Raw genomic sequence first — 13,617 nt, 5'->3', positions numbered from 1 at the left:
TTTAAAAACAAATTATATTTATCTATTTTAGTGTATACATTCATCTCAACGTGCATCAACTATTTCTAATTTATCCTTTAACTATTTTTTAAAACCCACCCACTATCACAAATAATTACCAGCTAAAAGCTTTTCAATATGAAAGTTTTTACAGCTATATCTAACCAAAATAACAAGTCAGGCAGTGGCGGTTTTGCAACTAGTAATCATTAAAAAAATATAGGAAGAATTTTAACCAATGTATCGAACAAGGAGGAACAAACAAAAAAGTCAAAGCAAGACTCACTTAGAAGCAAAGAACAGAACATAAATAAAAAGTGAGAGCCTTCGTTTTCTTTCATAAATTTGTGTTGTGTTCACTGTTCACCTTTCCCTTTTGTTCCGCATCAGATAACAAAACCACCATTAACACCGACCTCAATCACATTCCTAGCTACCACCTTCAACCCTTCTTTTTGTTTTATCCTTCTCTGTCTCACAAAGTTAGATAGATATAGAGAGGAAGGTGCCACGTCACCATCACAGTTTCTTCCTCACCAAATCCTAAAGCAAAGTTTCCAAATTTCTTCACATCATAAATACACACCACACCCCATTGCGTTAAGATTCGCCTCCTCCCTCTCGTTGGATTTTGTTTCTTTGTTTTTTAGAGCCTCCATTGTGAAGATTTGATCTCACTTAGTGTGTGTGTGTGTGATGGGGAATTCATTTGGGTGTTCGGCTTCCGGCGAGAGGTTGGTGTCGGCGGCGAGGGACGGCGATTTGGTTGAGGCGAAGATGCTTCTGGAATGCAACCCTTGTCTTGCAAAGTACTCAACTTTCGGGGGTCTCAATTCCCCTCTTCATTTTGCAGCTTCCAAGGGCCATAACGAGGTTTCAATTCTCAATCTCAACCACCCCTTTTTTCGTTTTTCTCATTTTCATGTTTGAAAGTCTTTTTTTTTTCTCTTCCGTTTTCATCGACCCCCTTTTTGATTTTGTTTATCTGGGTTTCTGTTAGATTGTGGCATTGTTGCTTGAAAATGGAGCTGATGTGAATTCGAGAAATTACTGTGGGCAGGTACGGTTTTTTGTTTTGGTGGTTTTTTTTAATGTGATTAATATGGCAGGTTGGTTTTGGATTTAGATTTAGGTTTTGTGGGTGTTGGTTTTGATTTGGTGAATTTACACGGTTTGATTGCAAATGATGTGATGAATTTTGGTGAATTTCAATGTTGGATGATGATGTTGTGTGTTACAAATTGAAAAAAAATATGAATTTACACCTTTGTATGATTCTATTCCGTGTCACACTGACATAGCTAGTGTGTGCATTATGATTATTCACAGATCGGTGGGTCTGGTGCCTATTCAATAGGTGTCAGCATGATAATGTGAAAGATTTACACAATTTTCTTTGTATGCATGTTGCTTTCCTTTTATGCATGTTTATGATGCACTGATTCAGAAATCAGAATATGGCTTACTAAATGAGATTTTGGTTTGTTTTGATTCTTGATTTGAAGACTGCTTTGATGCAAGCTTGTAGATATGGTCATTGGGAAGTTGTGCAGACCCTTCTGCTCTTCAGATGCAATGTGAGTATGAGTTCTCCATTTATGGAAGGAATTCATTCTCTTCACTGTTCTTTTTTCTCTCCCTCTTTTTGTCTTTTAGTTATATTTGAACTGTTGGATGGAGACCATAGGTTACAGCCTTACAGGGTTGGTCGTTGAAAGTTGAAACTGTGTCGGATGGGTGGGAAAGGAATTGTTGTCTTCAAGTGTATTATCCTATTCACATGGTTAAAGTTTCTTTACAAGAATAACTAGACTATAGCTAATTTGATAACAGGTTGTGAAAGCAGATTATCTCAGCGGTAGGACAGCTCTTCACTTTGCAGCCATCAATGGGCATGCAAGATGCATTAGGCTTGTCTTGGTAGATTTTGTTCCAAGTGCTCCTTTTGAAGCTTTACATGCTCGCATAGATGCTGAGGGTGATGGATCAAATGTGAAAAACAAACATGAACAAAGGTTCGCCTTTCCTTTTCAAGTTTTCATTTTGTAATTCTTAAAACAGTGAATTTCACGTGATTTTTATATTTGTCTCATTTGGTTGAATTACTAAGATATTTTCACTATGGGTGACATGCTTGTATTAAAGCGTTCTTTGCATTAATGTCATCATATAATTAGTATTATCTACCCATTATTATTTTTACAGTTTCATGCATATGCATTTACCCATTTTAGTTACTGCATAATATTCTAATTATGCATTGGATAAAAATATTAATTATGAGGAGCTATGCTTAACTTTCTGTGTGAATTATGACAGTTTTTAGTAGGGATGTAAGGTACGAGCTAATACATGAAACCCAATTTTTTATGGCTTGGTTTGTGTAATTGGTTTGGATTGGACCGTGATCACTGAACCTGACTTTATTCGGTTCGGGTTATGAGTATGCAAACCTGAAGTAATACAACTGAATCTGAACATCCCTACACCAGATTTTTCAACAATCAACACCCTTATTATAAACCAAAACCATGGTGAGATTTGTAGTTTTGCACTGCTTAGCTTTGCTTGTGAAGTTGGCTTTGTTTTCTGCAATTCCCACAATCCCCCTCTACAAGGCCAAACCCTGCATCACCCATGGTGGAGACACCACCCTTCTAGAGGTTTACACAGCAGTGGCATTTCTGATGGGTTTGGCAGAGGTTTGCACAGCAGTGGGGACATGATCTATGGGTTTGCCATTCACCGCCGGCTGAATCACCATTTCTCGCTTCTGATGAACACCCTAATCATGTTGGCATCATTAGGGGGCTTCTTTTTTCCATCTGTGACGGTCTCATTGCCGTTGATTGGGTCACCGGCATTTCAGCCCTTCTACTGCCAGCAACAAATTCATTCCTCCGCCTGCGCTTCTTGAAGTTGAAGGGGGCAATGAGGTTGTGGGTGCCGTTTGTTGTGCGATGATTGATGAATCAAGGATGTTTTGGGAGGAAAGAGGAATTAATCGATATTTAATATTTATGTTTATCACCAACCCAATAGAGATTGTGTTGATTTGTTTCGGGTTTCCTACAAAAAATCAGAGAACCCAACCCATCATTGTTTAATTGATTTGGATTTCTGAATAGCACAAAACCTACCCAACTCGGCCAGATTACACCCCTAAATTATTGAGTTTTCTTTTAGTTTTATTGATATTAAGAATGTTTTGAGGCATGACTATTCTACAAAGCTGTAATTTTTGTATGTTATCTTCTTGCTATTTATTTACTTTATTCCAGTGCAGTGTGCTGTCCAAGTTTGTAAACAAAACAGCTGATGCTGGTATTACTGCCCTTCATATGGCTGCATTAAATGGGCACTTTGATTGTGTACAACTGCTACTTGATCTTAATGCAAATGTGTCAGCTGCGACATTTCATTATGGTACATCAATGGATTTAATAGGTAGTCTTTTGTTTAATTTGCTGACAAATGTATGGTTATTTTCTTTTTTTCTTGAAAATTACTGATGTTCATTGATATAGGGGCTGGAAGCACTCCATTGCATTATGCTGCTTGTGGAGGCAATTTAAAATGCTGTCAGGCAAGAATTTCATGAACTTTGATGAGATATTCCATTTGGTCTTTTCTTTTGAATATGCCATCATGCTCTTAATTTTTTCAGATCCTCCTTGCAAGAGGTGCAAGTCGGATGGCTTTGAACTGCAATGGGTAAGATACTGTTAATGGAAATTTTAGTACAAACTTTTACCTTCCCTATAACATAAATGATATAGATTTGAATTTTTTTCCCCAGATGGCTTCCACTTGATGTTGCTCGGATGTGGGGGCGTCATTGGCTTGAACCATTGTTGACACCTACTTCTGATGCCACAATATCATCATTCCCTTCTTCAAATTATTTATCCTTGCCTCTCATGAGTGTGCTCAACATTGCCAGGTAACTTTGCAGTCAATATATCTAGATAATGAAAATGATAAACAGCAAGGAGAACAGCTCTGGAAATATTTTGGAAAATATTGGGGACTGTAAATAACATTAAATGGGAAAAGAACCAACAAAGAAATTTTGGGAAGATGAGAAAGTAAATATGTATCCAACCTAATTTTCTCCGAACAACAAAATAATTGATTATACACTACAAGAAAGGGTCAATTATGAAGGACTTTGTCCATTTTCCTGATGTGCTATATGGGGTGCTGTGCTGTTTGTCTACCTGATAAATTATACATTAATTTTTTTTATTTGTGCATGTCTAACGTGATGTCAACAAATAATACTTTGGGGAAATGGCCGAGGGTATTTAGATGTTAGATTTATTACTGAAAATATTGAACAAGAGATTACTAGAATGATTAATGTTGTCTGTTTGATGAAATAAAGTATATTATAGGGTACAAAATTCAAAAAATTAAACTTGATTTTCCTTGCATGTTCGGGAGAGAAGAATTACTTGAGTATTTAGTGTTCATTATTCAGCCTATGGGACTAATGACACTTTTCTCAATTTTAGTTTCCAATTTGTGATATAAAAATCAAATGAGTATCCTCTCACTTCCTGCCTGGGAATCCATTGCCATTTTAGTTGTGCATATATATAGAAATTCATTTGAATTTGAGTGGATTGAGTGGATTATAGTTTTCAGTTTTTTGAATTGATTTCTTTGCCCTCAAGTCATATAACTTTTTATGTGAGGGTAATAAAGTATATTATTAATACAAAATCAACTCTATTAATCTTTAATGTGTTTGCAAAGATATAATTTAATTTGTAAGCAAATTCAAATCTCATTTTTGTAATAAGTTCCAAACATGTGAATTGATTGTTAAATCAAATCAAATAAATCAGTTTCATTTATTTTTTTATGATTCCACACATAACCTCAGTCCATATTCCAACATAATTGTAATAGCTGGATAGCATGGTGTGGGAGGATCTTCATATTAATTATCATTAAACCATGTATGTATCATGTGAGAGGGCTTTTATTTTGATTCAAAGGAGTGAGTCTTGGTTATAAGACAGAATCATGAAGATTTAAGATTCAATCACAAAATCTTGACTTTTTTAAGTAGTCATGTGATCATTAAATAACGTTTAGTCCTACCATCCATATATAGTTTGATGGTCTAGATTTACTCCTCTTACCCCTTTTATACAAAACTACTCTCACATAGGGAATGTATTTAATGAGAGTTTTATTTTTTATTTTTTTATTTTATTTTTATATAAAATGTGAGAATGAGAAGAATAAATGTTAATCATTAGATCTTATCACGAATGGTCAAGATTAAAGCACACGAGTCATGTAAGTATTTTTATAACTCACATGATTCTTTTAAGTAATCATGTGACTTTAAATGTTGACTATTCATGTTCGATTATATGACCCAAATTTACTCTTTTCATTCTTATATAAAAATGAGTTTCTCACTAGATATGCCTTAATATATATATATATACACATTGTGGATGACATTTATATCAACACCATTTCAATAATTTTATTTTGTTCTTTTTTACTTCTTTTAACAAAATATTTCCATAAAAAAAATATATTATCCTAAAAAAACAAATGTGTGAGGGTTTTCTAACATGTTAATTCCTTCTATTATCTAAAGCTTTCTATCTTAAATTTGTTCATACAATATTTTAATTTTTACAACAGTACAATAGGCTTTCCTTTCTCTCTCCTGTATTCCCTTCATGATAGGGTCAAAGACCTTCTTGAGGATTACAAGCCCTAGATCACTACTTTGAACCTAGGATTCCAGCCATGTTTATGTATCTTGTTATTGGTATCAGTAGGCCTTTAATAGGAAAATAGTTGCAAAGTTCTCATGATATGATTGCTCACAGTACTTGCTAAATTAAATGTATTAGATATGCATCACTGCTTTCTATGGTTGCTATTACAAGTGAAACAGAGGTTTTGTTATGTTTTACCAATATTAGTCAACTTATCCATCTTTGGTATGGAAGTGATTTGTATATTCCATAAAAGATGTAGGTTGAGACAAATGCTAACAACACTGGGTTTCTGTAAGTTATTCAAGATATAGGGCATATAAGAAAAACCTATATTCATGATGAAATATTTCTTACATTAGAAGTTGGGCCCAAAGTCATTTTCACTGTGGATCCTCCCATTTGTCTTGTTTAGAATGAAATGCAACGATCTTGCCTGTTGTATGATTCTTAAAAACCACACTATAGTATCAAAAGAAATAAAGTTATCAATCTATTGAAAGACAAGGAGAAAGAGAAAATTACTTTTTTAGTCGATGTCCTTTTCCCGATGTACCAAAGTATAATTAAATGTTAAAATATTTCTCTCTTGTATACTCCTGATGCAAATGGACGATTGGCTTGAATAACTGCAGAGAGTGTGGACTGCAATCAACTACAACCTCCTCTAACGAAGTTGATGTTTGTGCTGTTTGCCTGGAGAGGCAATGTTCAGTGGCTGCAGAAGGTACTGAATTCTATCTTTTGGATATCAGTTTAAAGTATATATGCCTGCTTGTCTGCATGAGGATATTTAATGATCTGCAGTTCTTTCCTAAAGTGAAGAAGGAAAGCAATATGAGATTTCCTGAGCAATCCCATGTTTTCTTTTTCGTTTTGAAAACCAGGGGCAAGTTGCAACTTACTTTTCTTTACACATTCAAGTTTAGGATATCAGAAAATGGAAAACTTATTAATCAAGAGGATTGAGTAAGCTCATGGTGTTTGGATCATGAAAAGCTCTTGATACCAAATTAGATTTCATGGTGCAATGAGAATTGACAGAGAGAATTTGGGAGAACTGACATTCTGAGTTGTTATTCAAATGAAAGAATGCTAGGGTACAAGTATTTATACTGATCTAATACAGTCGCAATCAATTATGGCTGATGTGACAGCTAACAACTCCTCTAACTAGCTATCTAAACAGACTGACTAACAAAGTGCAGGCTCACTGGGCTAGATCAACCACTCTTTATATACAATATGAAGTACTAAGGCCTTGTTTGTTTTATGTTTTTAAAACAGTTTTTAGTAAAAAAAAACTTATTTGATTATTGTGTTCTCTGTAGCTATTTTGGAAACTATTTCCAAAATATTGGTTTTGAAATTATAAAACAGGAACACCTTAAAGATGTTCTCTAACAGTTTTTATAACAACACCGTTGCACAACTGTAAATAACCATGTTAATTAATGCTAACTTTGTAATAAACTTGTCATTTGAACGTCAGTGACACTGAAACCACAACTAAAAATATGGATAAAAAACTCATCCCTTTTAAAAACCTGAAAAGTTCTACCAAACAATTATTTCGTTTATATCATTCAGTTTGAAAACTGAGCTTAAACAATTTTTCAAACAGCTTTGGAAGCAAGTTTTAAAAACTCTAATCTGAAACCAAATCAAACGAGACCTAAGTCATTTTAAAGACTTGCAGAGTGCTTGACATTTGAGCTTACTGGTGGATGCTTTCATAATGTCACTGATCTCAAGACTTCTCCATGCAGGATGTGGGCATGAGCTTTGTGTAAGATGTGCACTCTATCTTTGCTCAACAAGCAATGTTTCTTCGGAGACGTGTGGGCCTCCTGGCTCTATCCCTTGTCCCCTTTGTAGACATGGAATTATCTCTTTTGTCAAATTACCAGGTTCCCAAGCAAAAGAAAATAAATTACACGTGTCCCTCAGCCTGTGTACCCCATGCATGCTACATCCATGTGACCTAGATCGACCGACTGTTTCTCATACCCCTGAGATTCGAAGAAACCGTGTAGCTTCTGTTCCATCGGAGATGCTTTGCCCTGTCACTTGCACTCCATTTCCATCTGTAGCAATTCCTCTGTGTACATGCAACAATGGTCCTTGTCCATCATTTGAACCCCGGGAAGCAGAAGCACAAGGTGGATCGCCTCTCCACTCGCATGCTTCGATGATGGATCAGGATAAAATGGATGGTCCGAGGCTGGAGAAAACAACATGCTCAGGCATGTTTTGGGGTAGAAGAAGTTGCAGTCGGGAGCATCAATGCAATTCAGAAATAAATGCTTGACCTAAGAGGTTGGTACATGGCCATTCTTATTTTGTGGATACTTCATACAATCTTAGATCAAAAAAGGAGTCTATAGTTTATCTTATTAACCAGCCTCATATGGTGAAAGTCCAATGGATGTATATGTGAGGTGATAGATAATCTTGCATATCAGCATCCCACCACCTTTTTAGTTCTCAGTTATGATATTTAGAGAGCATTAGTAAAATTAGTATGAGCTGCTTGTTATTGCAATTGATTGCAATTGGATTTCTTTTTTATCATAGAAAAACCAGGTGTTATTTCAAAAGGAGAGGAAAAAGAAAAATAGCTATCTGTTTTGGCTTGTTTCAGATAGGAAGTTCTGTGTAATATATGTTGTTTATCATTTATTTTATAGGTTTACAAGAACTTTGAATGCTGTAACGGCTTGTTGCTACATTTGTAATTGTCCTTTTTGTGATCTCGAGGGTGTTTCTCCCATCAACACTAAATGTTATGCTAAAGTACTTGTTCAACTAATTTTGTGCCTGCATGATTTTTTTTTTGTATACCAAGAATATTTTTTAACTTATAGTTGATGACTAATTACCAGTCACATTTTCTCCATTCATATGGTCACGAATCAATCTTGTGACAACATGCTTAAGTTTATTTACATTGTGTGTTTACAAGTGAAATGATTTGTTTCTGTTGAGAACACTTCTATAAGAATTATCATGTGTTTAGAAGACTTTATTTACAATGTGTTTGAATAACATAAAAGAATTAATTCTCTCACAAAATCATGGTGTTATCATGAAATTGTATAATAATTATTTATTTTACCTTCATGAAAAATTAGTTGATTATTTCTTATCATGAAGCTAATCTTAATACACTAACAGTTTATTTGTAATTGAAAAGAAAATAAGGTTAAATTATTTTATATATAAATTAGAAGTTATTTTTATAAGATATTGCGAAGAATTTGTTCAATAAAATAAAAAAACTTATAAATATATCATAAATTATTTATATATTTTTATAAAAAAAATATGTATTCAAGTATTTAGTTTTGTTTGAATATTTTTATATTACTTGTAGAAAAAAGAAAATAAGATAAAATAAATTGAGTATTTTTTATAGATTAAAATTAATTTATGCATTTCGTCTTTTAAAGTATGTTTGGTTTAGGAAAAAGTGGGAAAAAAGGAAACGAACAAAAAAATAATAGAAAGTGAGATAGTTGTTATGGAAAAAAGTTAATTTTTATTTTATTTATCAGGATATATATATATATATATATATAATAAATTTTTTAAATGAAAAATGATATGATATAAATAAAGTTATGTGTGTCTTTTACATTTATAAAAGTTTGTTTTTTCTTTTCAATTTGGAAAGAAACATTTTTTTAAGTGTGATGTATATAACTTTTTCTTTTCATGATCACTTCATACTTTGTGATTACCAATTGAAAAGATTTCAAAGTATGGTTTTTTTTCTTTACCCCCAAAACCATTTCTCTTATTTTCAGCTCAACAAATTAACAATCGGTTAGAGAACTTAGATGATAATTTTTTTTTTATAAAAAATAAATGTATAAATTGATTAAAATTTATAGAAAAAGTTTGCTTTTTTATATTTTCTTTTTCGATAAATACTTGTGAAAAAAACCTCAACCTTTTCAATAGATGTGTAACCAAGCTACTAACTAATTCAATCGAACCAGTGTTTATTTTGACCAAGGTTTGATCGAGTAACTTGGCTTCCAGCATAAGTTCGAAACGTGTTATCACTTAGCATGGGAAAGCAGAGTTTGTTGCATGGCTACTACCCTACATGTTATTATTATCATCCTTATTAATGGCCCCACTAAAATATCTTAGGGAAGTCAATGATGTGAAACTAAATTATGCATGGAAGAGAAATTCTCTGGGATTGGAAGAGTGATTTGCTCCTTCACGTAGTTGCCAGTCACATCTAACTAATGATGTGTTGCCACGTTTGAGGTCTGCATCCATAGAAAAAGAGACACGCGCCATTTCTTAATAAGGCCAATTATTACTTTTTGCTAATGCTGTGCTGTTGTAGTATGTCTTGTCTCACCAAGCTTTTGTTTCTTCCATGGTTTTGCATATAATATACTTGCCCAAGGCACACTTTTCAGAGAATGCGTGGGAGAGTGGGATGGCACCAAATAATTAAGCAATGATATTCATGCTTCATTTCTAGTCATGTTAGTCATAATATTAATAATAAATATGATATATGATGCAATGAACAAATAGAATAGAAAAATGTTAAACATCTATGATCTATCTCCCAAAATGGGTGAACTGGGGTGATTGGGAAGAGTGAAAAAAATAATAAATATGATATATGATGCAATGAAAAAATAAATAAGTAAAAAAAATAAAATGAAAATGAATTATAAAAAAAATTATTTGTATGGATATCATTGCTAGTTAAAAAAAGATTTGTAATGTTATATTATCATATCATAATAACTACGATGTTTTATTTGTAACAAAAACTATTAGTTGTTAAACAAATAAAATTATAAATAATGATGCATGAATACCATTTTATTTAAAATATTTTATTATTACTTTTATTATCACATTATGAACGTGTTGGACTCATGTTTGTAAGACATAATTTAATTTGTCTAAACAAAAGTTAGCCAGAGTAGCTTCTATATTTTTTTTTCTCTTTGAAATAGACTTGGTTTTTCAAACATGTTTGTGAACACACTTCCAAACACATGCAATATAATCTATTATATTTACATTTCTCTTTTTCTCGATGTTATCTAACATTTGAATGTCCACCCTTTATTTTCCTAAAATTACAACTTATAAAGTGTAGACAACACATTATTGAATACAAATTTAATCGTAAAAAATTTAACTTTTGAGTGGTGTTAGAATCCCATAAATATCTTTTGTTTTTCAAAAGAAAAATTAATGCTTGAAAACACAGGAAATAAAAGCCCAATCATGCATATTTTAAAGTTTAAACTTCAACTTTATATATACCATCTTTTGTCCTTTTGTATTTAAGACTACATTTTTGCTCCTTTTTTATACTTTGGTGTTAAGATATTTTAATAAAGTCATCCCTCAAATTTTAATCCTAGATTATTTAACTTTATCATTGTCTTCAACAGACATAGACTATTGTTGTTTAATGAACAATTGTTAAGGGCTAGGCAATTTTTTGTACACATACACCCCATGGGGTATGTGAAGGACTTGCTCTGTGCCATTTATGCTTAGACACATTCAGTAAACTTAAAAGTATCATAGATATGCATGTGATCATGACAGCAATTCTCATTTGAAGGGTGGAGAAATTGAAATGACAGAGCTCGACCACTGAAAGTGTTAGAAAGTAACAGCTTTGCATATAACACATGTCCTCTTTCTCATTAATTATATCATCACACATATCATTACACTCTACTAGAAAGCCACACAGCTCTGGTAAAGCTATGTTCTTAATTCCTATCACAAATCATATATAGATCCTTAGAGGATCATAACACTAGTTTGGTCCCCAACTTCCCATAACCTATAATAGCTAGAAGTACAAAGTACATCAAGAATATCTACTACCTTTTGAACACCATCTACCTCACAATTTCCCTTGTGAACTCCAAAGGAAAAACTCAAGAGAGGAAGAGATTTAATCAAACACACTTATCCTTATTGTTCAACCATGCCAAACCCTAAGAAAACCAAAGGAAACAAATCTCATTATGAGACAATTAAGGTTAAAATGAAGTTAATTTTATTTACTGCTGCAACCTTTTCTTCTTCATCTTCTTCAGGAATCACCTCCTTCTTGCAGCAGTCTCTCTTTGAGCATTGAAGTAAACTGCAGCAACTGGTAGGCCAAGGCCATTCTCTTCTGAGAACCTCCTTGTGTTGAAGTGGTCTCTTGAAGATGGAGGCCTCACTGTTTGTCTTCCTCTCTGCTTGAACAAGATGAACACATACCTGTGGATTCCTATTACTGGCTTTGGACTCTCATAGCCCACAATCTCTTTTCCTGTAAGAATATTATTACAAGGATCTTTCAAAATCATATCCTTTTTCTTTGTATATTATATATATATATATATATATATATATATATATATATATATATATATTATATTTTATATTGTTATCCAATTGTATATAGTTGATAATTTGTTTGACTTTTACATTAATTATTCTAAAAGTCATATTAATAATGACTTCTTGTTGATTAATTATTTAATTTTTTTTACACTAATAATGCATAGAAATGAAAGAACCGTATTTCTAAGAATAACCATTATCCTTAGATTAAGAAACATAGATAAGTAGGAGAGAGACTAACCAAAAGAGACATCTGTGGTGCCAGGGATATCTGTAACCATCCTGGCAAATTGGCACCAAAAGTTGATGTGAGGGAATTGATACATAGTACAAAGAATATACACAATAGAGAGTTTTTGATTATACAAACCAGTGGAGATGTTCCCTTAGACATGGGTCACTAGGACTTGGAGCATCTGGGTCAGTCATGATCTAGAGGGTTCCATTTGGCAATTGGGGAGAAGAGTGGACACATATATATACCCAGTGTTAGTACTAGTAGAGACATATAATCTCAAATATATATCTAGGGTGAATGAGTAATTTAATTTACCAAGGTATAAGCAGTCCTCATGTCATCACCACCAATCTCAACGCGTGGCTTGGCCATAATAGTAGAAGGCATTAACTCATGACCATTGGCAACTTGCTTGGTGGAATATGTCACATTCATTTTTACACTTGGGCTGAAAATGTCGACCACTTCTCCTATCACTCTTCCCACAACAAGTGGTTCCATGAGCCTAGACATGAAATTGCAAAGTGAAGGGATCGAAGAAAATGAAAAAAAATATGCTGTAATTAAAACTTTGTGTATGAGGGTATATGTGAAGTGAGAGATTTTGAAGGCATTTTATAGGCGCCAAAAGGATTTGGAAAGAGTGATAACGAGCTTGGTTTGGATTAGAAGCATAAAGAGAGATTCCACACAGGCTTGTCTATTTCGGGAAAAGATTTCCGTTTTAGGTAAGCAATTTGGGTTCTTCAAAATTTTTAATGGGACACGCTAGCTAGAGATAATGATCATATGCTACATTTATTTATCCTAAGTCACTTGAGGTTCATGAATTGTATATATCAGTGTTTATGTGTGATTAACGGTAGAATCTACTATGTGTGCTTCACGTATTGGCGAAACCAGAATGAAGAATGTGTGCTATTTGTCCCACTACATTATAATATATCTTTGGCGAATTAGAATTCAACTTTTTGATAAGGTGCTGAATTTCATGCACATTATTTCTTATATCAATGAAAAAGAAATATTATCAAGTTCAGGATTTGTATTTTAAATTCAGCGGACAAACTAAATCTTACTGATATCTCTCTTATGTAAAATTTGGTTAAATTATGAAATTAAATTTTGATATACTTAGTTTGTGGAAGAATCCTTTAAAAAGTAAGTAGAATATGATAAAAATTTGATAAATTTGGTTATACAATCGAAAGAATTTATTTCAAT

The 13,617-nt window shown here is 33.0% G+C and overlaps 2 protein-coding genes across 3 annotated transcripts; one reads left to right on the top strand and one right to left on the bottom strand.

Annotated features, from left to right (window-relative positions):
* Positions 1-317: 317 nt before the first annotated feature.
* LOC114390948 (E3 ubiquitin-protein ligase XBAT33-like) lies at positions 318-8,565 on the top strand. The gene is made up of 10 exons (XM_028351893.1): positions 318-873; positions 1,001-1,060; positions 1,506-1,577; positions 1,834-2,015; positions 3,287-3,447; positions 3,528-3,586; positions 3,668-3,714; positions 3,800-3,943; positions 6,389-6,480; positions 7,523-8,565. Exons 1-10 carry the CDS (start codon positions 697-699, stop codon positions 8,062-8,064), a joined length of 1,536 nt encoding a protein of 511 aa, XP_028207694.1. The 5' UTR covers positions 318-696; the 3' UTR covers positions 8,065-8,565.
* Positions 8,566-11,422: 2,857 nt separating this feature from the next.
* LOC114390200 (CEN-like protein 1) lies at positions 11,423-12,991 on the bottom strand. 2 transcript variants are annotated; one of them, XM_028350899.1, is made up of 5 exons: positions 12,709-12,970; positions 12,526-12,587; positions 12,397-12,437; positions 11,838-12,081; positions 11,452-11,758 (listed from the first exon to the last, which is right to left on the bottom strand). In XM_028350899.1, the coding sequence occupies exons 1-4, from the start codon at positions 12,904-12,906 to the stop codon at positions 11,864-11,866; spliced, it is 519 nt and encodes a 172-aa protein (XP_028206700.1). In that variant the 5' UTR covers positions 12,907-12,970; the 3' UTR covers positions 11,452-11,758; positions 11,838-11,863. The 2 variants fall into 2 exon arrangements, with proteins under 2 accessions (XP_028206701.1, XP_028206700.1); XM_028350900.1 differs by having other exon boundaries at positions 11,423-12,081; positions 12,709-12,991.
* Positions 12,992-13,617: the final 626 nt, after the last annotated feature.

Source organism: Glycine soja, chromosome 16 (genome assembly GCF_004193775.1).
Source record: "Glycine soja cultivar W05 chromosome 16, ASM419377v2, whole genome shotgun sequence".
In the NCBI taxonomy this organism is placed as follows: domain Eukaryota; kingdom Viridiplantae; phylum Streptophyta; class Magnoliopsida; order Fabales; family Fabaceae; genus Glycine; species Glycine soja.
This window is presented reverse-complemented; position numbering and strand designations above follow the sequence as displayed.

Bases quoted from the DNA above. Each gene is read 5' to 3' on its own strand.
- LOC114390948 (XM_028351893.1), top strand. From the start codon at position 697: ATGGGGAATTCATTTGGGTGTTCGGCTTCCGGCGAGAGGTTGGTGTCG. The intron at 1,578-1,833 runs GTGAGTATGAGT...ATTTGATAACAG, and splicing joins TTCTGCTCTTCAGATGCAAT to GTTGTGAAAGCAGATTATCT. The intron at 3,944-6,388 runs GTAACTTTGCAG...GAATAACTGCAG, and splicing joins AGTGTGCTCAACATTGCCAG to AGAGTGTGGACTGCAATCAA.
- LOC114390200 (XM_028350900.1), bottom strand. From the start codon at position 12,906: ATGTCTAGGCTCATGGAACCACTTGTTGTGGGAAGAGTGATAGGAGAA. The intron at 12,438-12,525 runs GTTTGTATAATC...CCAATTTGCCAG, and splicing joins CTAAGGGAACATCTCCACTG to GATGGTTACAGATATCCCTG. The intron at 12,082-12,396 runs GTTAGTCTCTCT...ATATTCTTACAG, and splicing joins CACCACAGATGTCTCTTTTG to GAAAAGAGATTGTGGGCTAT.